General features: G+C 43.9%; 1 protein-coding gene across 1 annotated transcript in view; it reads left to right on the plus strand.

The window, feature by feature from the left end:
* The window catches only part of LOC110489398 (gamma-aminobutyric acid type B receptor subunit 2), a 370,472-nt gene that overhangs the window by 176,145 nt on the left and 169,697 nt on the right, over positions 1 to 24,630 (plus strand). The window contains exon 4 of the mRNA XM_036970730.1: positions 21,243 to 21,344. Coding sequence (XP_036826625.1) covers positions 21,243 to 21,344 — 102 coding nt within the window. The remainder of the gene's footprint in view (positions 1 to 21,242; positions 21,345 to 24,630) is intronic.

Here is a 24,630-nt window from a genome sequence, read left to right on the forward strand (position 1 = left end):
AATCTATCACTTGTGACTGGAGAGCGTGGCATTGTCTGGCGTTGTCGGGCTAGTTGAAAACAATCTATGTGGTGGTGCGGAGGGATAAGAAGACTCGCTGTGACTCTGTGGAAGAGCTAAATCCTTTTATCTCCCTCCTCCTGATGCCGCCGTGAGGTTTAGAACGGAAAGAAAGACGGAAGGGCGGTCGATTCAATCAACCTGCTATACCATTTGTCCTTAATCCTGATTTACAAATATATGCAAGGGAGGTAGCATCGTTTTCTCCACTTCCATTCTCCACTCAGATTGTTGCATTGGATCTAGCAGTGGTTTGGTTGATTTGGGCAGGAAAACAAACTGTGTCAAATTATGAAAGGATATAGGAACACTTGAAGTTAATCAATTTGTGCATAAGATGGGAAAAAAAGGAATGTGTTCTGCATTTCATTGCTTTTCAATGGTCCAAAAGTCCTTGAGAATAGATATGGGAGAATATCGGAACAGCTGTTTATACATTCATGTCTCTCTCTGAGAAATGATGTCCATATTTCATAACTTTATCCAGTTGTGAAAGACATTTCATTACTTTCTAGTCCTTCCTTACTTCTGAGCCACTATCCAATACATTTTCAGAAACTGACAGTTTAGCAGGTCGTTTTTTCCTGACAACATCAATCAATAAGTCTGTCCAACATCTAGCTGACAAATGTGTGGATTTCATCGCTTTCGGTTTAGCTTGACGGGATCTCTTCCCGTCTACCCTGTCTCCACTGTTGCCATCTGACACATTTCAGGAACCTAGGAAGTTTTTCCCTTGCACTGTCTATTAATAAGTGGATTAAGGTCTGTTTTGAATCACACTACACCATGCAGTCTTGATGATTAAGCCTCAATCCCCTGTTTGCTGTTAGAGACTAGAATGCCTCATGATCATGAATTCAAACTATTTGCCAAGGCCACTGCTCTTTAGGTGGTGAATTGTGTGTCTCTGTGTGTGTGTGTGTGTGTGTGTGTGTGTGTGTGTGTGTGTGTGTGTGTGTGTGTGTGTGTGTGTGTGTGTGTGTGCGTGTGTGCGTGTGTGCGTGTGTGTGTGTGTGTGTGTGTGTGTGTGTGAGATCACTTCAACCGCTCTGCTTTCTCTACCATTGTAGTTCCTAAGATAGTCCTGAGGCATGGTCCTAGGGCTCAGGTCCTCCGAGAGAGAGAAAGAAAGAGAGAAAGAGAGAATTAGAGAGGGCATACTTAAATTCACACAGGACAACGGATAGGACAGGAGAAGTACTCCAGATATAACAAACTGACCCTAGCCCCCGACACATAAACTACTGCAGCATAAATACTGGAGGCTGAGACAGGAGGGGTCAGGAGACACTGTGGCCCCATCCGAGGACACCCCCGGACAGGGCCAAACAGGAAGAATATAACCCCACCCACTTTGCCAAACCACAGCCCCCACACCACTAGAGGGATATCTTCAACCACCAACTTACCATCCTGAGACAAGGCCGAGTATAGCCCACAAAGATCTCCGCCACGGCACAACCCAAGGGGGGGCGCCAACCCAGACAGGAAGATCACATCAGTGACTCAACCCACTCAAGTGACGCACCCCTCCTAGGGATGGTATGAAAGAGCCCTAGTAAGCCAGTGACTCAGCCTCTGTAATAGGGTTAGAGGCAGAGAATCCCAGTGGAAAGAGGGGAACCGGCCAGGCAGAGACAGCAAGGGCGGTTCGTTGCTCCAGAGCCTTTCCGTTCACCTTCCCACTCCTGGGCCAGACTACACTCAATCATATGACCCACTGAAGAGATGAGTCTTCAGTAAAGACTTAAAGGTTGAGACCGAGTTTGCGTCTCTCACATGGGTAGGCAGACCATTCCATAAAAATGGAGCTCTATAGGAGAAAGCCCTGCCTCCAGCTGTTTGCTTAGAAATTCTAGGGACAATTAGGAGGCCTGCGTCTTGTGACCGTAGCGTACGTGTAGGTATGTACGGGAGGACCAAATCAGAGAGCTAGGTAGGAGCAAGCCCATGTAATGCTTTGTAGGTTAGCAGTAAAACCGTGAAATCAGCCCTTGCCTTGACAGGAAGCCAGTGTAGGGAGGCTAACTGAAGTTTATTTAGTGCTTTATCCGGGTAGCCGGAAAGTAGAACATTGCAGTAGTCTAACCTAGAAGTGACAAAAGCAGGGATACATTTTTCTGCACCATTTTTGGACAGAAAGTTTCTGATTTTCGCAATGTTCCGTAGATGGAAAAAAGCTGTCCTTGAAACAGTCTTGATATGTTCTTCAAAAGAGAGATCAGGGTCCAGAGTAACGCCGAGGTCCTTCACAGTTTTATATGAGACGACTGTACAACCATTAAGATTAATTGTCAGATTCAACAGAAGATCTCTTTGTTTCTTGGGACCTAGAACAAGCATCTCTGTTTTGTCCGAGTTTAAAAGTAGAAAGTTTGCAGCCATCCACTTCCTTATGTCTGAAACACATGCTTCTAGCGAGGGCAATTTTGGGGCTTCACCATGTTTAATTGAAATGTACAGCTGTGTGTCATCCGCATAGCAGTGAAAGTTAACATTATGTTTTCGAATGACATCCCCAAGAGGTAAAATATATAGTGAAAACAATAGTGGTCCTAAAACGGAACCTTGAGGAACACCGAAATGTACAGTTGATTTGTCAGAGGACAAACCATTCACAGAGACAAACTGATATCTTTCCGACAGATAAGATCTAAACCAGGCCAGAACTTGTCTGTGTAGACCAATTTGGGTTTCCAATCTCTCCAAAAGAATGTGGTGATCGATGGTATCTAAAGCAGCACTAAGGTCTAGGACCACGAGGACAGATGCAGAGCCTCGGTCTGATGCCATTAAAAGGTCATTTACCACCTTCACAAGTGCAGTCTCAGCGCTATGATGGGGTCTAAAACCAGACTGAAGCATTTGGTATACATTGTTTGTCTTCAGGAAGGCAGTGAGTTGTTGCGCAACAGCCTTTTCTAAAATGTTTGAGAGGAATGGAAGATTCGATATCTGCCGATAGTTTTTTATATTTTCTGGGTCAAGGTTTGGCTTTTTCAAGAGAGGCTTTATTACTGCCACTTTTAGTGAGTTTGGTACACATCCAGTGGATAGAGAGCCGTTTATTATGTTCAACATAGGAGGGCCAAGCACAGGAAGCAGCTCTTTCAGTAGTTTAGTTGGAATAGGGTCCAGTATGCAGTTTGAAGGTTTAGAGGCCATGATTATTTTCATCATTGTGTCAAGAGATATAGTACTAAAACACTTGAGCGTCTCTCTTGATCCTAGGTCCTGGCAGAGTTGTGCAGACTCAGGACAACTGAGCTTTGAAGGAATATGCAGATTTAAAGAGGAGTCCGTAATTTGCTTTCTAATAATCATGATCTTTTCCTCAAAGAAGTTCATGAATTTATCACTGCTGAAGTGAAAGCCATCCTCTCTTGGGGAATGCTGCTTTTTCGTTAGCTTTGCGACAGTATCAAAAAGGAATTTCGGATTGTTCTTATTTTCCTCAATTAAGTTGGAAAAATAGGATGATCGAGCAGCAGTAAGGGCTCTTCGGTACTGCACAGTACTGTCTTTCCAAGCTTCCAGTTTGGTGTGGCGCCATTTCCGTTCCAATTTTCTCTAAGCTTGCTTCAGAGCTTGGATATTTTTTGTGTACCAGGGAGCTAGTTTCGTATGATAAATGTTTTTAGTTTTTAGGGGTGCAACTGCATCTAGGGTATTGCGCAAGGCTAAATTGAGTTCCTCAGTTAGGTGGTTAACTGATTTTTGTCCTCTGGCGTCCTTGGGTAGACAGAGGAAATCTGGAAGTTCATCAAGGAATCTTTGTGTTGTCTGTGAATTTATAGCACGACTTTTGATGTTTCTTGGTTGGGGTCTGAGCAGATTATTTGTTGCAATTGCAAACGTAATAAAATGGTGGTCCGATAGTCCAGGATTATGAGGAAAAACATTAAGATCCACAACATTTATTCCATGGGACAAAACTAGGTCCAGAGTATGACTGTGACAAGTGAGTGGGTCCAGAGACATGTTGGACAAAGCCCACTGAGTCGATGATGGCTCCGAAAGCCTTTTGGAGTGGGTCCGTGGACCTTTTCATGTGAATATTAAAGTCACCAAAGACTAGAATATTATCTGCTATGACTACAAGGTCCGATAGGAATTCAGGGCACTCAATGAGGAACGCTGTATATGGCCCAGGGGGCCTGTAAACAGTAGCTATAACAAGTGATTGAGTAGGCTGCATAGATTTCATGACTAGAAGCTCAAAAGACGAAATTTGCTATCGTAAATGTTAGCAACACCTCCGCCTTTGCGGGGTGCACGGGGGATATGGTCACTAGTGTAGCCAGGAGGTGAGGCCTCATTTAACACAGTAAATTCATCAGGCTTAAGCCATGTTTCAGTCAGGCCAATCACATCAAGATTATGATCAGTGATTAGTTCATTGACTATAATTGCCTTTGAAGTAAGGGATCTAACTTTAACCTTTCTGATCTCCCCATCCCGGATCCGGGTTCGTGAATACAGACTCAAGCTCATTACCATAACGCAACGTTAACTATTCATGAAAATCGCAAATGAAATGAAATAAATATGCCATCTCTCAAGCTTAGCCTTTTGTTAACAACACTGTCATCTCAGATTTTCAAAATATGCTTCTCAACCATTGCAAAACAAGCATTTGTGTAACAGTATTGATGGCTAACGTAGCATTTAGCATTAGCATTCAGCTGGCAACATTTACACAAAAAAAACAGAAAAGCATTCAAAAAAATCATTTACCTTTGAAGAACTTCAGATGTTTTCAATGAGGAGACTCTCAGATAGCAAATGTTCAGTTTTTCCTGAAAGATTATTTGTTTAGGACAAATCGCTCCGTTTTCTGCGTCACGTTTAGCTATGAAAAAACCCCTGTATCCAGGATTGTGTAAATCTATCAGCAAGCTCATTAGCATAACACAACGTTAACTATTTATGAAAATCGCAAATGAAATGAAATAAATATGCCATCTCTCAAGCTTAGCCTTTTGTAAACAACACTGTCATCTCAGATTTTCAAAATATGCTTCTCAACCATAGGAAAACAATCATTTGTGTAAAAGTAGCTAGCTAGAGTTAGCATTTCGCGTTAGCATTTAGCGTTAGCATTAGCGTTAGCATCCAGCACGCAACATTAACAAAAACATAAAAGCCTTCAAATAAAATCATTTACCTTTGAAGAACTTCTGATGTTTTCAATGAGGATACTCTCAGTTAGATAGCAGATGCTCAGTTTTTCCAAAAAGATTCCTTGTGTATTAGAAATAGCTCCGTTTTATACATCACATTTGGCTACCAAAAAAAATCCATAAATTCAGTCCTCAAAACGCAAACTTTTTTCCAAATTAACTCCATAATATCGACTGAAAACATGGCAAACGTTTTTTAGAATCAAGCCTCAAGGTGTTTTTCACATATCTCTTCATTGATACATCGTTCTTGGACACATGCTTTCTCTCCTGAATCCCAGGAGAAAATGACCGCACCTGAAGATTACGCACAAATTTAGACAAAGGACACCGGGCGGACCTCTGGAAAATGTAGTCTCTTATGGCCAATCTTCCAATGATATGCCTACAAATACGTCACAATGCTGCTAAGACCTTGGGCGAACGACAGAAAGTGTAGGCTCATTCCTTGCGCAATCACAGCCATATAAGGAGAGAATGGAAAACAGAGCTTCAGAAATTCTGCTAATTCCTGGGTGATGCATCATCTTGGTTTCGCCTGTAGAATGAGTTCTGGGGCACTTACAGACAAAATCTTTGCAGATTCTGAAACTTCAGAGTGTTTTCTTTCCAAAGCTGTCAAGAATATGCATAGTCGAGCATCTTTTCGTGACAAAATATCGCGCTTAAAACGGGAACGTTTTTTATCCAAAAATGAAATAGCGCCCCTAGAGCTCGAAGAGGTTAAGCAGCCCTATTTTGAGATGTGAGGTATAATGATCTCTTTCAATAATGACAGGAATGGAGGAGGTCTTTATCCTAGTGAGATTGCTAAGGCGAACAACGCCATGTTTAGTTTTTCCCAACCTAGGTCGAGGCACAAACACGGTCTCAATGGGGATAGCTGAGCTGACTACACTGACTGTGCTAGTGGCTGTTAGCCAGCCTGCTGCCTGGCCTGCACCCTATTTCATTGTGGAGCTAGAGGAGTTAGAGCCCTGTCTATGTTGGTAGATAAGATGAGAGCACCCCTCCAGCTAGGATGGAGTCCATCACTCCTCAGCAGGTCAGGCTTGGTCCTGTTTGTGGGTGAGTCCCAGAAAGAGGGCCAATTATCTACAAATTCTATATTTTGGGAGGGGCAGAAAACAGTTTTCAACCAGCGATTGAGTTGTGAGACTCTGCTGTAGAGCTCATCACTCCCCCTAACTGGGAGGGGGCCAGAGACAATTACTCGATGCCGACACATCTTTCTAGCTGATTTACACGCTGAAGCTATGTTGCGCTTGGTGATCTCTGTCTGTTTCATCCTAACATCGTTGGTGCCGACGTGGATAACAATATCTCTTTACTCTCTACATTCGCCAGTTTTAGCTTTAGCCAGCACCAGCTTCAGATTAGCCTTAACTTTGGTAGCTCTGCCCCCTGGTAAACAGTGTATGATCGCTGGATGATTCGTTTTAAGTCTAATACTGCGGGTAATGGAGTCGGCAATGACTAGAGTTTTCAATTTGTCAGAGCTAATGGTGGGAAGCTTCGGCGTCTCAGACTCCATAACGGGAGGAGTAGAGACAAGAGAAGGCTCTGACTCCGACTCGCTGCTTAATGGGGAAAACCGGTTGAAAGTTTCTGTCGGCTGAATGAGCGACATCGGTTGAGCATTCCTACAGCATTTCCTTCCAGAAACCGTGAGAAAGTTGTCCGGCTGCGGGGACCGTGCGAGGGGATTTATACTAACGTTACTATCTGTACTTACTGGTGGCACAGACGCTGTTTCCTCCTTTCCTACACTGAAATTACCCTTGCCTAACGATTGCGTCTGAAGCTGGGCTTGTAGCACAGCTATCCTCGCCGTAAGGCGATCGTTCTCCCGTATATTATGAGTACAGCGACTGCAATTAGAAGGCATCATGTTAATGTTACTACTTAGCTTCGGCTGTTTGGAGGTCCTGACGAACCAAGTCCAGATAAAGCGTCCAGAGTGAAAAAGTAGAATGAAAAAAAGTTGCGTGAGGGGAAAAACCAAAAATATAAACGGTAATTAAAAAGTAAAAACCGTAAAGTTGTCAGGTAGCAAAGTAAGGTTGGCAACAAAACGCACAGCAACACGTAAACAAGTCTGCAAGTTGTGACCGGAAATGGCGTCAAAAATTACGTTCCAAAAAGTACAACCCAAATTCTATGGAAAACGTGAATTAATCCAAAAATCTATCTAAGTGTGTAGAGTGAAGATGTCCATAGACGCTGATCTTGGGTCAGTTACCCCTCCTCCTCTCCTCATCACTCTCTCTGATCAACATTAGTGAAATTAGAACCCAGAAAAATCCCTCACTGAGCGAGGTAATCACATTACATAAAGGAATGACTGTGATCACATTTTGAAACGTTACGTTGATATCATGACCTTACTAAGAAATCGTAGAAAAGCAATAAGATTTAGAAAACAACAAAAAATAAATATATGCACACTACAGGTCAAAGGTTTTTAGAACTGTAACGAGTTTGCTGAGAGTCGGGAAGCAAGTACAGCGAGTGAGTGTTTTAATAAGCAAACAAAACAATAAACACGAAACACAAACAACGCACCGACATGAAAACAGAGTCAATAACCCCCGAGGAAAGAACCAAGTGGATTGACAGATATAGTGAAGATAATCAAGAAGGTGATGGAGTCCAGGTGAGTGTCATGAGGCGCAGGTGCGCGAGACGATGGTGACAGGTGTTCAGCAGCCTGATGACCTAGAGGCCGGAGAGGGAGAATACGTAGTACCCCCTCCCTTACGTAGTACCCCCTCCAGACGCTGGACGCCATCAAAGGGGACGAACCTGGGGATCAGGAGTGGACCTGTCACCCCTGCAGAAGCGCAAGAACCTGTCACGGCAACTGAGGCACAGAAACCTGTCTAGTCAGCTGTGGCGCGGGAACCTGACAGATCGGTTGAGGCAAAGGAGCCTAGTGATCCGGCCGAGGCACGAAAGCCTGACGAGCCGGCTGAGGAAGGGGAGCATGGCGATCCAGCTAAGGCATGGGGGTAGAAGCTGTTACGGAGCCTTTTGGTCCTAGACTTGGCACTCCGGTACCTCTTTCCGTGCGGTAGCAGAGAGAACAGTCTTTGACATGGGTGACTGGAGTTTTTGGCAATTTTTTGGGCAGTCCTCTGAAAACGGCCTAGTATATACAGTACCAGTCAAAAGTTTGGACACACCTACTCATTCCAGGGTTTTTCCTTATTTTTCCTATTTTCTACATTGTAGAATAATAGTGAACACATCACAACTATGAAATAACACATATGGAAACATGTTGAAACCAAAAAAAGTGTTATACAAATCAAAATATTATTTTATATTTGAGATTCTTCGAAGTAGCCACCCTTTGCCTTGATGACAGCTTTGCACAGTTTTGTAGTTCTCTCAACCAGCTTCATGAGGTAGTCAGCTGGAATGCATTCCAATTAACAGGTGTTCCTTGTTAAATTTAATTTGTGGAATTTCTTTCCTTCTTAATGCATTTGAGCCAATCATCCATATTATGGCAAGAACAGCTCAAATAAGCAAACAGAAATGACAGTCCATCATTACTTTAAGACATAAAGGTCAGTCAATCTGGAAAATGTCAAGAACGCAATATCATGGGTGGCGCAGTGGTTAAGGGTGCTGTACTGCAGCGCCAGCTGTGCCATCAGAGTCCCTGGGTTCGCGCCCAGGCTCTGTCATAACCAGCCGCGACCGGGAGGTCCGTGGGGCGACGCACAATTGGCCTAGCGTCGTCCAGGTTAGGGAGGGCTTGGTCGGTAGGGATGTCCTTGTCTCATCGCGCACCAGCGACTCCTGTGGTGGGCCGGGCGCAGTGCACGCTAACCAAGGTTGCCAGGTGCACGGTGTTTCCTCCGACACATTGGTGCGGCTGGCTTCCGGGTTGGAGGCGTGCTGTGTTAGGTGGTGGTTGGGTTGTGTATCGGAGGACGCATGACCTTCATCTCTCCCGAGCCCGTACGGAAGTTGTAGCGATGAGACAAGATAGTAGCTACTACAACAATTGGATACCACGAAATTGGGGTAAAAATTAAATATATATATATATATATATTTTTTTTTAAAGAACGCAATATCGCAAAAACCATCGAGCTCTATGATGAAACTGTCTCTCTTGAGGACCACCAGAGGAAAGGGAAGACCCAGAGGTCACCCCTCATAGCCTGGTTCCGCTCTAGGTTTCTTCCTAGGGTTTGGCCTTTCTAAGTAGTTTTTCCTAGCCACCATGCTTCTACACCTGGATTGCTTGCTGTTTGGGGTTTTAGGCTGGGTTTCTGTACAGCACTTTGATATATCAGCTGATGTAAGAAGGGCTATATAAATACATTTGATTTTATTTGAGTTAGACAGCAGAGTGAAGGAAAAGAAGCCAACAAGTGTTCAGCATATGTGGGAACTCCTTCAAGACTGTTGGGAAAGCATTCCAGGTGAAGCTGGTTGATAGAATGCCAAGAGTGTGCAAAGCTATCCATCAAGGGGAAGGGTGGCTACTTTGAAGAATCTCAAATATAAAGTATATTTGGATTTGTTTAACGCTTTTTTGGTTGCTACATGCTACATTCCTAATGGGTTATTTCATAGTTTTGGTACAGTACATTTAAATATGTAATTGGCTGGGCAATTTTGGAAGTATGCTTGTGGGCAACATCCATTTGGAAGACCCATTAACGACCAAGCTTTAACTTCCTGACTGATTTTTTTATTTTAAAAATATATATGTATTTCACCTTTATTTAACCAGGGAAGCTTGTTGAGATCAAGTTCTCATTTACAACTGCGACCTGGCCAAGATAAAGCAAAGCAGTGCAACAGAAACAACAACACAGAGTTACACATGGAAAAAACAAGCGTACAGTCAATAACATAATAGAAAAAAAATAAAGTCTATATAGTGTGTGTGTGTGCAAATGGTGTGAGGAGGTAAGGCAATAAATAGGCCATAGTAGCAAAGTAAGTACAATTTAGCAGATTAACACTGGAGGGATAGATGACCAGATGATGATGAGCAGATGATGGTGTGTAAGTAGTGATATTTGTGTGCAAAAAAGTAAATAAAAACAATATGGGGATGAGGTAGAAAGATTGGGTGGGCTATTTACAGATGGACTATGTATAGCTGCAGTGACGGATGGCACTGTGACAGACTACATCCTGCTCAGATAGCTGATGTTTAAAGTTAGTGAGGGAAATCTAGGTCTCCAGCTTCAGCGATTTTTGCAATTTGTTCCAGTCTCTGGCGGCAGAGAACTGGATGGGATTGCGGCCAAAGGAGGTGTTGGCTTTGGGGTTGACCAGTTAGATATACCTGCTGGAGCGTGTGCTACGGGTGGGTGTTGTTATCGTGACCAGTGAGCTGAGATAAGGCAGAGCTTAACCTAGCATAGACTTATGGATGACCTGGAGCCAGTGGGTCTGGCTACGAATATGTAGCTAGGGCCAGCCGACTAGAGCATATAGGTCGCAGTGGTGGGTGGTATAAGGCGCTTTGGTAACAAAACGGATGGCACTGTGACAGACTACATCCAATTGGCTGAGCAGAGTATTGGAAGCTATTTTGTAAATGACATTTCCGAAGTCGAAGATCGGTAGGATGGTCAGTTTTACTATGGTAAGTTAGGCGGCGTGAGTGAAGGAGGCTTTGTTGCGAAATAGGAAGCCGATTCTAGATTTGATTTTGGATTGGGGATGTTTGATATGAGTCTGGAAGGAGAGTTTACAGTCTAGCCAGACACCTAGGTATTTGTAGTTGTCCATGTATTCTAAGTCAGAACCGTCCTGAGTGGTGATGCTAGTCGGGTGGGCGGGTGCTGGCAGCGATCCGTGGTTGACTGTAGACCCTGCCACATACGTCTCGTGTTTGAGCCGTTGAATTGCGGCTCCACTTTGTCTCTATACTGACACTTTCCTTGTTTGATTGCCTTACGGAGGGAATAACTACACTGTTTGTATTCGGCCATATTCCAAGTTGCCTTGTCATGATTAAATGCGGTGGTACGTGCTTTCAGTTTTACGCGAATGCTGCCATCAATCCACAGTTTCTGGTTAGGGTTTAACAAGCATGCGTGTGGGTCTGTGTGTGTTTGTATATATATTTACATGTGTGTGTCTATGTGTGTACGCTTGTGTGTGTGTGTGTGTGTGTGTGTGTGTGTGTGTGCCTGCCTGTGTGCTGATATGAGTGTATCAATGCCCGTGTCTTTAGTCTGTGTTTGCTGGTGCTTGTTTAACCCTGCATGTAAATAGAATAATATTGTACTAATGTCCTCTTGGAGCACTGGGGTGTTCAACACTCATAACTCAATACACTGACACTGTCATTTTGCCCAGCCTGTCCCCATGTGTTTGTTTTTGTGTGTTAGTGTGTGTGTGTTTGTGTGTGTGTGTGTGTGTGTGTGTGTGTGTGTGTGTGTGTGTGTGTGTGTGTGGGGATTCTATTTCTCTCCTGATGTATTGACTGCTGTGGTAAGATGGGGAATCCCAGGCAAGCACAGACAATAAAGGATTTTTCCCTCCCTCCCTTGCTCCTCTCTCGTTCTCGTTCTCTCTTTCACACACAGAAACACACACGCACAGATACGCACACACACACACACACACACACCTACACGTTCTGTGGGGTGGCGATGGATTTGTCCACGTCCGTTGGGAATGGAAGGGACATACATCTTACAAATAGAAATCTCTTGGGAGACAGAAGCTCTTCTAGGACAGCCCTATATGTAGCCGTATTCTCCACGAGCTCTCTGGCATACTGTCGATTAGTTTTACACTCTATGCCCAAACGTCAGCTCTTTTTCCATGCTAGAACATAACAAACAGGTACTAGAATTCCTTTTTTTTCTGTACTTCTGTAAAATATGTTTCATGTCGTTTACCGATTGAGAGAGGATAAAAGTCTATGAGCGCAGCCGATGTGCCGGTGCCTGCTCCACTTACCCACTGCTAGCTCTAGCCTGTCCTGGGGAACCACTGCACTCCCTGGGAGGCTGGACTGAATCACCACTTAGCTGTTTCAGAAGTTAACACACTTGATTAATGCAACACGGCATTTAGAAATGTTGCAACTGTTACTGTTCACAATGCAATGTCCGTTATAGGCTAGAACACTTTACATTGCAAGAAGGTAACGGAAGCTTGCAACTTTGTAGGGCAGTCTTTGTTCAAGGTTTCAGGCTTGTAACTTGAATAAATATGAGTTTTAGTTCAATGACCCCAGCTAGGAAATCCTTGTTTGCGTGTGCGATAAAGAGGACGCGCACCTGCTAATATTGCTTTCCTATTGAACATACTTTTTTCTGTAACGAATAGTTTAGTTCATTTACATTTTTGGGTAACTGAGCAATTCATAGAAACTTATTTTGACTTGTTGAAACAAAGTTTAGGTGTAGATTTTTGGATTCCTTTCTCTGCATGTTGAACGTGTGGATTAGTCAAATCGATGGCACCAACTAAATGTACTTTTTGGGATATAAATATAATATTTTTTTCATAAAAAAATGTTTTCACCTTTATTTAACCAGGTAGGCTAGTTGAGAACAAGTTCTCATTTGCAACTGCAACCTGGCCAAGATAAAGCAAAGCAGTTCAACACATACAACAACACAGAGTTACACATGGAATAAACAAACATACAATCAATAATACAGTAGAAAAATCTATATACAGCATGTACAAATGAGGTAGGATAAGAGAGGTAAGGCAATAAATAGGCAATAGTGGCGAAGTAATTACAATATAGCAATTAAACACTGGAATGGTAGAATGTGCAGAAGATTAATGTGCAAGTAGAGATACTGGGGTGTAAAGGAGCAAGATAAATAAATAAATACAGTATGGGGATGAGGTAGATTGGATGGGCTATTTGCAGATGAGCTATGTACAGTTGCAGCGATCTGTGAGCTACTCTGACAGCTGGTGCTTAAAGTTAGTGAGAGAGGTAAGAGTCTCCAGCTTTAGTGATTTTTGCAGTTCGTTCCAGTAATGGCAGCAGAGAACTGGAAGGAGAGGAGTAGCCAGTGGGTTTGTCGACAAGTATGAAGCGAGGGCCAGCCAACGAGAGAGTACAGGTCGCAGTGGTGGGTAGTATATGGGGCTTTGGTGACAAAATGGATAGACTGCGTCCAATTTGTTGAGTAGAGTGTTGGAGGCTATTTTATAAATTACATCGCCGAAGTCGAGGATCAGTAGGATGGTCAGTTTTACGAGGTATGTTTGGCAGCATGAGTGAAGGATGCTTTGTTGCGAAATAGGAAGCCGATTCTAGATTTCATTTTGGATTGGAGATGTTTAATGTGAGTCTGGAAGGAGAGTTAACAGTCTAACCAGACACCTAGGTATTTGTAGTTGTTCACATATTCTAAGTCAGAACCGTCCAGAGTGGTGATGCTGGACGGGCGGGCAGGTGTGGGCAGCGATCGGTTGAAGAGCATGTAATTAGGTTTACTTGCATTTAAGAGCAGTTGAAGGCCACAGAAGGAGAGTTGTATGGCATTGAAGCTCGTCTGGAGGTTAGTTAACACAGTGTCCAACGAAGGGCCAGAGGTATACAGAATGCTGTCGTCTGCCTAGAGGTGGACCAAAGAATCACCAGCAGCAAGAGCGACATCATTGATGTATACAGAGAAGAGAATCGGCCCGAGAATTGAACCCTGTGGCACCCCCATAGAGACTGCCAGAGGCCCGGACAACAGGACCTCCGATTTGACACACTGAACTCTCTCTGAGAAGTAGTTAGTGAACCAGGCGAGGCAGTCATTTGAGAAACCAAGGCTGTTGAGTCAGCCAATAAGAATGTTGTGATTGACAGAGTCAAAAGCCTTAGCCAGGTTGATGAATACGGCTGCACAGTATTGTCTCTTATCGATGGCGGTTATGATATCGTTTAGGACCTTGAGTGTGGCTGAGGTGCACCCATGACCAGCTCTGAAACCAGATTGCATAGCGGAGAAGGTACGGTGGGATTCAAAATGGTCGGTAATCTGTTTGTTAACTTGGCTTTCGAAGACCTTAGGCAGGGTAGAATAGATATAGGTCTGTAGCAGTTTGGGTCTAGAGTGTCACCCCCTTTGAAGAGGGGGATGACCGTGGCAGCTTTCAAATCAAATCAAATCAAGTTTATTTGTCACATACACATGGTTAGCAGATGTTAATGCAAGTGTAGCGAAATGCTTGTGCTTCTAGTTCCGACAATGCAGTAATAACCAACAAGTAATCTAACCTAACAATTCCAAAACTACTACCTTATACACACAAGTGTAAAGGGATAAAGAATATGTACATAAAGATATATGAATAAGTGATGGTACAGAACGGCATCGGCAAGAGCAGCCAAGCAGCCAAGTGGAAAGCATGGCCAGCCGTAGAAAAATGCTTATTGAAATTCTCGATTATAGTGGATTTATCGGTGGTGACAGTGTTTCCTAGCCTCAGTGCAGTGGGCAGCTGGGAGGAGGTGCTCTTATTCTCCATGGACTTTACAGTGTCCCAGAACTTTTTTGAGTTTGTGCTACAGGATGCAAATTTCTGCTTGAAAAAGCTAGCCTTAGCTTTCCTAACTGCCTGTGTATATTTGTTCCTAACTTCCCTGAAAAGTTGCATGATGCAAAAGTCAACAGGAGGTTTTTGTGCTCTTCAAGGGCAGTCAGGTCTGGGGAGAACCAAGGCCCATATCTGTTCCTGGTTACATTTTATTTGAATGGGGCATGCTTATTTAAGATGGTGATACCCAGGCCAGGTTGATTAGAAAGGCCTGCTCGCTGAAGTGTTTTAGGGAGTGTTTGACAGTGATGAGGGGTGGTTGTTTGACCGCGGACCCATTACAGATACAGGCAATGAGACAGTGATCGCTGAGATCTTGGTTGAAAACAGTAGAGGTGTATTTGGAGGGCAAGTTGGTTAGGATGATATCTATGAGGGTACCCGTGTTCACGGATTTGGGGTTGTACTTGGTGGGTTCATTGATAATTTGTGTGAGATTGAGGGCATCAGGCTTAGATTGTAGGATTGCCGGGGTGTTAAGCATGTCAGAGTTTAGGTCACCTAGCAGCACGAGCTCTGAAGATAGATGGGGGGGGCAATCAGTTCACATATGGTGTCCAGGGCACAGCTGGGGGCAGAGAGTGGACTATAGCAAGCGGCAACGGTGAGAGACTTGTTTCTGGAAAGATTAATTTTTAAAAGTAGAAGTTCTAATTGTTAGGGTACAGACCTGGATAGTAAGACAGAACTCTACAGGCTATCTCTGCAGTTGATTGCAACACCGCTCCCTTTGGCAGTTCTATCTTGTCGGAAAATGTTATAGCTGGGGATGGAAATTTCAGGGTTTTTGGTGTGCTTCCTAAGCCAGGCTCCAGACACGGCTAGGACATCCGGGTTGACAGAGTGTGCTAAAGCAGTGAATAAAACAAACTTAGGGAGGAGGCTTCTAATGTTAACATGCATGAAACCAAGGCTTTTACTGTTACGGGAGTCAACAAATGAGAGCACCTGGGGAGTAGGAGTGGAGCTAGGCACTGCAGGGCCTGGATCAGGACTGGTAGTCTAGTGCGTCCAGAGCAGAGAGTAAAAGGAGCAGGTTTCTGGTCGTGAGAGAATAGATTCAAGGCATAATGTACAGCCAGAGGTATGGTAGGATGTGAGGACATTGGAGCTAAACCTAGGCATTGAGTAATGATGAGAGAGATATTGTCTCTAGAGACGTTTAAAACAGGTGATGTCACCGCATATATGGAAGGTGGAACTAAATGGGAGGTTAAGGAATATTGAGTAGGGCTAGAGGCTCCACAGTGAAATAAGATAATAATCATTAACCCGGACAGTAATGGACTAGGCATATTGATATTAGGGAGAGGCATGTGTAGCCGGGTGATCAATAGGGGTTCAGTGAGTGGTTGGGCTGGCTGGAGACATGGCGATTCAGACAACTAGCAGAACGGGCCTAGCAAGCTAGCATAAGAACCTTACAGGGATGTCTCCACGGAGGAAAGTCTGTTTTAGCCACTGCGTGCGGTAATGTCGATAGACCAATCGAGATGGATTAGTAGGGTTCCGAGTAGCAGAGGGGTACAAGTCCAATTGACAAAATAGGTATTGTGGCCCAAGAAATTGGCCGATGGATCTACAGTGCCTTGCGAAAGTATTCGGCCCCCTTGAACTTTGCGACCTTTTGACACATTTCAGGCTTCAAACATAAAGATATAAAACTGTATTTTTTTGTGAAGAATCAACAACAAGTGGGACACAATCATGAAGTGGAACGACATTTATTGGATATTTCAAACTTTTTTAACAAATCAAAAACTGAAAAATTGGGCGTGCAAAATTATTCAGCCCCCTTAAGTTAATACTTTGTAGCGCCACCTTTTGCTGCGATTACAGCTGTAAGTCGCTTGGGGTATGTCTCTATCAGTTTTGCACATCGAGAGACTGACATTTTTTCCCATTCCTCCTTGCAAAACAGCTCGAGCTCAGTGAGGTTGGATGGAGAGCATTTGTGAACAGCAGTTTTCAGTTCTTTCCACAGATTCTCGATTGGATTCAGGTCTGGACTTTGACTTGGCCATTCTAACACCTGGATATGTTTATTTTTGAACCATTCCGTTGTAGATTTTGCTTTATGTTTTGGATCATTGTCTTGTTGGAAGACAAATCTCTGTCCCAGTCTCAGGTCTTTTGCAGACTCCATCAGGTTTTCTTCCAGAATGGTCCTGTATTTGGCTCCATCCATCTTCCCATCAATTTTAACCATCTTCCCTGTCCCTGCTGAAGAAAAGCAGGCCCAAACCATGATGCTGCCACCACCATGTTTGACAGTGGGGATGGTGTGTTCAGGGTGATGAGCTGTGTTGCTTTTACGCCAAACATAACGTTTTGCATTGTTGCCAAAAAGTTATATTTTGGTTTCATCTGACCAGAGCACCTTCTTCCACATGTTTGGTGTGTCTCCCAGGTGGCTTGTGGCAAACTTTAAACTACACTTTTTATGGATATCTTTAAGAAATGGCTTTCTTCTTGCCACTCTTCCATAAAGGCCAGATTTGTGCAATATACGACTGATTGTTGTCCTATGGACAGAGTCTCCCACCTCAGCTGTAGATCTCTGCAGTTCATCCAGAGTGATCACGGGCCTCTTGGCTGCATCTCTGATCAGTCTTCTCCTTGTATGAGCTGAAAGTTTAGAAGGACGGCCAGGTCTTGGTAGATTTGCAGTGGTCTGATACTCCTTCCGTTTCAATATTATCGCTTGCACAGTGCTCCTTGGGATGTTTAAAGCTTGGGAAATCTTTTTGTATCCAAATCCGGCTTTAAACTTCTTCACAACAGTATCTCGGACCTGCCTGGTGTGTTCCTTGTTCTTCATGATGCTCTCTGCGCTTTTAACGGACCTCTGAGACTATCACAGTGCAGGTGCATTTATACGGAGACTTGATTACACACAGGTGGATTGTATTTATCATCATTAGTCATTTAGGTCAACATTGGATCATTCAGAGATCCTCACTGAACTTCTGGAGAGAGTTTGCTGCACTGAAAGTAAAGGGGCTGAATAATTTTGCACGCCCAATTTTTCAGTTTTTGATTTGTTAAAAAAGTTTGAAATATCCAATAAATGTCGTTCCACTTCATGATTGTGTCCCTCTTGTTGTTGATTCTTCACAAAAAAATACAGTTTTATATCTTTATGTTTGAAGCCTGAAATGTGGCAAAAGGTCGCAAAGTTCAAGGGGGCCGAATACTTTCGCAAGGCACTGTATATATGTGTGTGATGGGATATATAGACATTATGTACAGTATAGGATAGAATATGTAGTATATGTGAAGAATACGTAGGATGGAATAGTATATGTATGTACTCCTGAGTGGTGCAGCGGTCTAAGGCACTGCATCTCAGTGCTAGAGTTGTCACTACAGACCCTGGTTCAATTCCAGGCTGTTTCACAACCGGCTGTGATTGGGAGTCCCATAGGGTGGCGCACAATTGTCTCAGCGTCGTCTGGGTTAAGGTTTGGCTGTGGTGGGCCGTCGTTGTAAATAAGAATTTGTTCTTAACTGACTTGCCTAGTTAAATAAAGGTTAAATAAATATATGCAGCAATACAGTATATACATATGAAATGGGTATAACAGTATGTTAACATTATTAAAGTGATCAGCCTTTAAGGTACCAGGTGGTAGCCGGCTAGGGACTATGGTCAGGGCAGGATATTGGGTGGATGCAGGCTAGTGATGACTATTTAACAGTCTCATGGCCTTAAGATAGTATTGGTATAGAAGTCAAAATGCTGGTATCATGACAACAATACTGTAAATACAGACCCACTGCATGGTGCACACAAACACACTGTGCTCGCTACAGCTCACTACAGTGGACTGGTGTTCAGTAATGGCTCTGCCGTGTGTGTGTGTGTGAACACCGTGTCTCTGTTTGTATAAATGGCTGAGGTGGGTTTTGTGTGTCTAATGGAAAGATAATGTGTTTGAATTGGGGACTTCACAATGGAAGACGTCTCCGGGAGCTTATTTCATGTGTTTTTGTGAATATAAAGTAGCTGTTATTCAACTAAGATACACACATTAAATTGCAAGAAAAACATGTTCACACACACACAGGCGCGCACACACACACACACACACACACACACACAGAGAGAGAGACAGAGGGAGACATACACACACATACACTCACACGCACAACACACACATACACACACACACTCATAACTCACTCTCATGGAACCATGTTGTCTAACCTTCCTTCAACACTCTGCTACGTGTAGACAACAGCAGGGCAGCATTACTGGATCAATACAACCTGGCTTTGCTCTTCAGGAATAATAAGTCAACTCAGAGCAGACAAGCTAGTACATTGTCTTCTGATGGTCTCCAGGATCTACAGGCCCAAATTAGACATAAACAAGGAGACACTTACAGACGGTTTCCTTCTCTTTCTTAAGCTCTTTCTTTTAGTTAGATGTAGTGTTCCTTCCATTCCTGATGGAAGTAGACAAATCCATCTGCGGTGTGTTTGCATGCATGTGATCTTGCACACGTTCCTACATGTGTGTGTGTGTGTTGACCTGGCCTTAGTTCAACAGTAAATATTGTTGTAGCTGGGATAAATACTGGACATTTAGCATAACGGAATTGGTGGTTGAGTTATAGCTAGGAGTTTGTGAGAGAATGAATCAGGAAGAATGAGAGGAATGGATGCCTGGGTTGCGTCCCAAATGGCACCCTACTCCCTGTGTGTAGTGCATTACTTTTGACCAGAGCTGTATGGGTTTCCCTATGGTCCCTGGTCAGAACTAGTGCACTACATAGGGAATAGGGTGCCATTTGGGACACCACCATGGTGTAGTCCACAGTAAGATGAACCACTACGGGAGTCAACATGGCACAGGGAGGCAAACCACTTCCTCTTCACACCATTATCTACCTCCCTACAGCCATTACCTACCACTGTGATGGCTCAATGCATCAAATATATATTAGCCTCCCAATGAATTTAGACCAGTAGGTGGCCAATATGTCCTAGATATGCTGTTTACAAGTAAAGTAGACTGACTGAAGCACAAACATGCATTCCCACAGACACACGCACACACACACACACCCCACACAATGACCACATGGTTCTAAAAGCCTTTTTCGCCTGCCTAGCTATCACTGTAGTACACTGTAGTGTTTCCTGTAGCTAACTCACAATGCTTCCTGTTTCTGTGTATATTCTGGTTCACTTGACAGGTCACCACAGCGTTAACTGCATTATGCATTTCATCGCATCACACTGTAGCGCACTCACCACCCTCCATGGCTGGGCCTTCTGTGGTTACTAACCCACTAACCCTCTGGAGTTCCCCTCTTGCCGAGACGGCCGGTCAGCCTTCTGCTGCACCCCTCCTCCCTTCCTCCCTGGAGCCATGCAGCCCCCCTGCTTAACTCTTCACTTTAAGAGGTCTCTTCTCTCTACCTTAATCTCTCTCTCTCGCTCTCTTTCTCTCTCTCCCTAGCTCTCTCTCTCTATCCCTAGCTCTCTCTCTCCCTCTCTCTCTCCCTCTCTCTCTCTCTCTCCCTAGCTCTCACTCTCCCTCTTTCTCTCTCTCTCTCTCTCTCTCTCTTGCTCTCTCTCTCTCCCTCTTTCTCTCTCTTGCTTTCTCTCTCTCTTGCTTTCTCTCTCTCTTCGCTCATACACACATGGGGCTACTATGAGACACACAGTATGCATTACCTCCTCAACAAATAGGGATCTTTCTGTACCCTACTGTGTCTCCCCCATGCTGCATTCAGGAGTAACAGCTGCATGTTTTCCCCCAGTGTCCCTAAAATACCACTAAGTCAACATTAGCTCAGCAGCATTAGCTAAGAAACAAACGCATCTTACTGCCTCCTCGGCTTATTATCGAGTGCTTGAGACTCGACGGGAACCAAGGAGCAATTTTCATTTCTGGAATAATTTCTGCTGGGGGGATACAGAGACTAAATTAAGGGATAAATAACTGAAGTCTGTCCATATCTCAGAAGGGGTGCAGGGTCCACTGGAGATGGTCCACGGGCAGGATGCTTCCAGACTGATCTGGAATCAGTTAGAAATTGTCTGCTTCCCATATTCCATATGTAGTGCACTACTTTTAACCAGGGCAATAGGAATGGGGTGCCATTTGGGAGACGGATAGACAACAGGGATATTGTTGTGAGCAGAACCGTGCAATTAGACCTTACTGTTTCTCTGGCTGGACAACACCAACTAGTATCCCCTCTAACTCACTGTCTGGTCTTGTTCCTCTCAAGGTTTCTTCCTAATAAGGAGTTTTTGCTTGCCACTGTCTACTGCCTCTCCTCGGCCTCTTTAGGGTGTAGGCCCTGAAAGCTGTTAGTAAGCAACTAAGAATTGATGGATGTGTAAAGAAAGCACTATAAAAATAAGACCTGATATGAGTATGTCTCTGTCTCTCTCTCCCTCTCTCTGTCTTTGTCTTTCTCTCAGGTGAGGAATGACTTGACCAATGAGCTGGAGAAGGCAGACATCCAGATTGCTGACACTGAGAGCTTCTCCAACGACCCCTGTGTCAATGTCAAGAAGCTCAAGGTGAGTGAGCCACAGAACAGGTTATTGTACTGTCCAATAGGGCCGGGACGATACCAGTATTGCGATACTTGTTAGTATCGTGTCAAGGAAACAAAACACGAAGCAGATTTCTTTAGGAAAACGTTGTTGGAAACAAACATTATTGAATTATTTTCCAAGCTGTAGTGCACAATATTTTACATACAGCAGGTTTTTAAAGAAACAAAGAGTTCGCTGCGTGTTTTCTTTTTGAAAATGTACTGTACAAGTACCTACCTTACTGCAGAAGTATTTACTGTAATCATTATACAACTGTACTGCAGAGGTGCTTACTGTAATGACTATACAACAGGACTGCAGAGATTGGCCTTGATACTGTATTACTTGATATTAATGTAGTAACACCGGTTTGTTTTTTAACCTTTCTGTATTCACTGGAGTAGGTCACATATAGCATCAGATCTATTATGTAGCCTAACATGGCTTTGTTTCCTCATCACTTGCAGTATATTTTACAGGACCAAGACCAGTAGTATATTTTACAGTACCAAGACCAGCAGTATATTTAACAGTACCAAGACCAGCAGTATATTTTACAGTACCAAGACCAGTAGTGTATTTTACAGGACCAAGACCAGTAGTATATTTTACAGTACCAAGACCAGCAGTATATTTAACAGTACCAAGACCAGCAGTATATTTAACAGGACCAAGACCAGCAGTATATTTTACAGGACCAAGACCAGCAGCATATTTTACAGGACCAAGACCAGCAGTATATTCTACAGGACCAAGACCACCAGTATATTTAACAGGACCAAGACCAGCAGTATATTTTAAAGACCAAGACTAGCAGTACTTTTACAGGACCAAGACCAGCAGTATATTTAACAGGACCAAGGCCAGTAGTATATTTTACAGGACCAAGACCAGCAGTATATTTTACAGGACCAAGACCAGCAGTATATTTTACAGGACCAAGACCAGCAGTATATTTTACAGTGCCAACACCAGCAGTATATTTTACTGTCCGGTTCACACTGGTGTGTCTTACACTCTTTCTCCTACTCTCTCTCTCTCACACACACACACACACACACACACACACACACACACACACACACACACACACACACACACACACACACACACACACACACACACACACACACACACACACACACGCACGCACACACACACACAAACTCTCTCTGTCTATCTCTCACACTCACACACTTGCTGTGACCCCGTGAACCCTAAGTGGAGCTGCAATGTCTGATTATAATGGGGGAAAAAGAAAAAAAAATATCAACTTCATTTTCATCATCTCCAACACCAAGTGTTTCCTGTGAAATCATCAACCAATTAGTAGACAATTAGTATGCAATTAGTAGATAATGCCTACTCACAGCTGGTCAAAATCACACGAGTCACACTGATGATGTCATTGGAAACCCTTCTCTCCCTCAATCTTTTTTTACTACAAAATATAGAAACGCATCACAGATGTTGATGTTGGGATGGTGCTGGAGATGATGAATATGAAGTTGAAAAAGTTTTCCTTTTAGTCACTCACTCCCCCAGGCCTCTCAGATCTCACAACACGTGTCTAAAGCCCTCACTCCCCCAGGCCTCTCAGCTCTCACAACACGTGTCTAAGGCCCTCACTCCCCCAGGCCTCTCAGCTCTCACAACATGTGTCTAAAGCCCTCACTCCCCCAGGCCTCTCAGCTCTCACAACACGTGTCTAAGGCCCTCACTCCCCCAGGCCTCTCAGCTCTCACAACACGTGTCTAAGGCCCTCACTCCCCCAGGCCTCTCAGCTCTCACAACACGTGTCTAAGGCCCTCACTCCCCCAGGCCTCTCAGCTCTCACAACACGTGTCTAAGGCCCTCACTCCCCCAGGCCTCTCAGCTCTCACAACACGTGTCTAAAGCCCTCACTCCACAGTCCTCTCAGCTCTCACAGCACTGTCTATGGCCCTCACTCCACAGCTCTCACAGCACTGTCTATGGCCCTCACCCCACAGTCCTCTCAGCTCTCACAACACGTGTCTAAGGCCCTCACTCCACAGTCCTCTCAGCTCTCACAGCACTGTCTATGGCCCTCACTCCCCAGGTCTCTCAGCTCTCTGATCAACTCACATCACATAAGAGATGGCAAAGCCTCAAACTGCCACACACACACGTACACGCATGCACACATACACACACACAGAGAATGTGAACGATGAGCCTTCTTAAAATATACATGTATGTGTGTGAAGCTGACATTTTAAGCTGACACCCTGGTCCTTGATCAGAGTTAAAATGAAAATGATTATTCGTACTGCTTTGCAATATCTTAAAGTCCTCTTTCTGGGATGTGACGGGCTGTGACGGCTCTGACACCCGATTGGTTAGCTCCTGTATCATCTCTCCATTCGGTTGATGTGTGTAGCCGCTAATAGCCACTAATAGACTGTAGTTTACTTCTATAGTAGTGATTAAGATTCCTAGAGAGAGAACAGCAGTCAGATGCTGTCCACGTTGCTGAAACAGATAACCACCATTAGATAGGGACTGTATTGTACAGGGGCTGTTTCTTTGTAGCTGTGTGGCTCGTTCTTCCTTTTAATCTCCCATTCACACAATCTGTCTACCCTCACTCTCTCTCTCACTCTCTTTCACATACACACACACACTCTGTCTCCTCTCTGCACTTTCCATCTGTCTCTCTCTCTCATTCTCTCTTTCTCACATTCAAACCCTTTCTTTCTCTCTTTCATTCCATCTGTCTCTCTCTCACGCACTCACGCACTCACTCACTCACTCACGCACGCACGCACTTACTCACTCACTCACTCACTCACTCACTCACTCACTCACTCACTCACTCACTGTACAGCTCCTCAGGATGGATTAAGAACAGAGAGTTAGCTCCTCAACAGGGAGAGATTAACCTGAACTTGTCCAATAAGAAATGCTTGTTTTAATAAAAAGCATTTTCGATTTAAAAACTTTTTGCTACGGTTTGCTACGTCGTTCACTAATGAATACACCCCAGCCATATTACATTCCCCACATGCACATAACATCTAACATCCAACATCTTCAATGGAATTACTACTTCATCAACTAAAGATACAACTGAAAATGAAAACAGGACACTGCGATAACCAATTCTGCTATTTGTGTTATTTTGTGACATTAATAGCTTCTCCAACACTTTGTAGCCTGATATTGATAGTTGCGTCACAAATGGCACCCTGTTCACTTCATAGTGTACTATGTTTGGCCAGGGCCCATAGGAAAGAGTGCCATTTGG

This window comes from Oncorhynchus mykiss, chromosome 32 (assembly GCF_013265735.2).
Source record: "Oncorhynchus mykiss isolate Arlee chromosome 32, USDA_OmykA_1.1, whole genome shotgun sequence".
In the NCBI taxonomy this organism is placed as follows: Eukaryota; Metazoa; Chordata; class Actinopteri; order Salmoniformes; family Salmonidae; genus Oncorhynchus; species Oncorhynchus mykiss.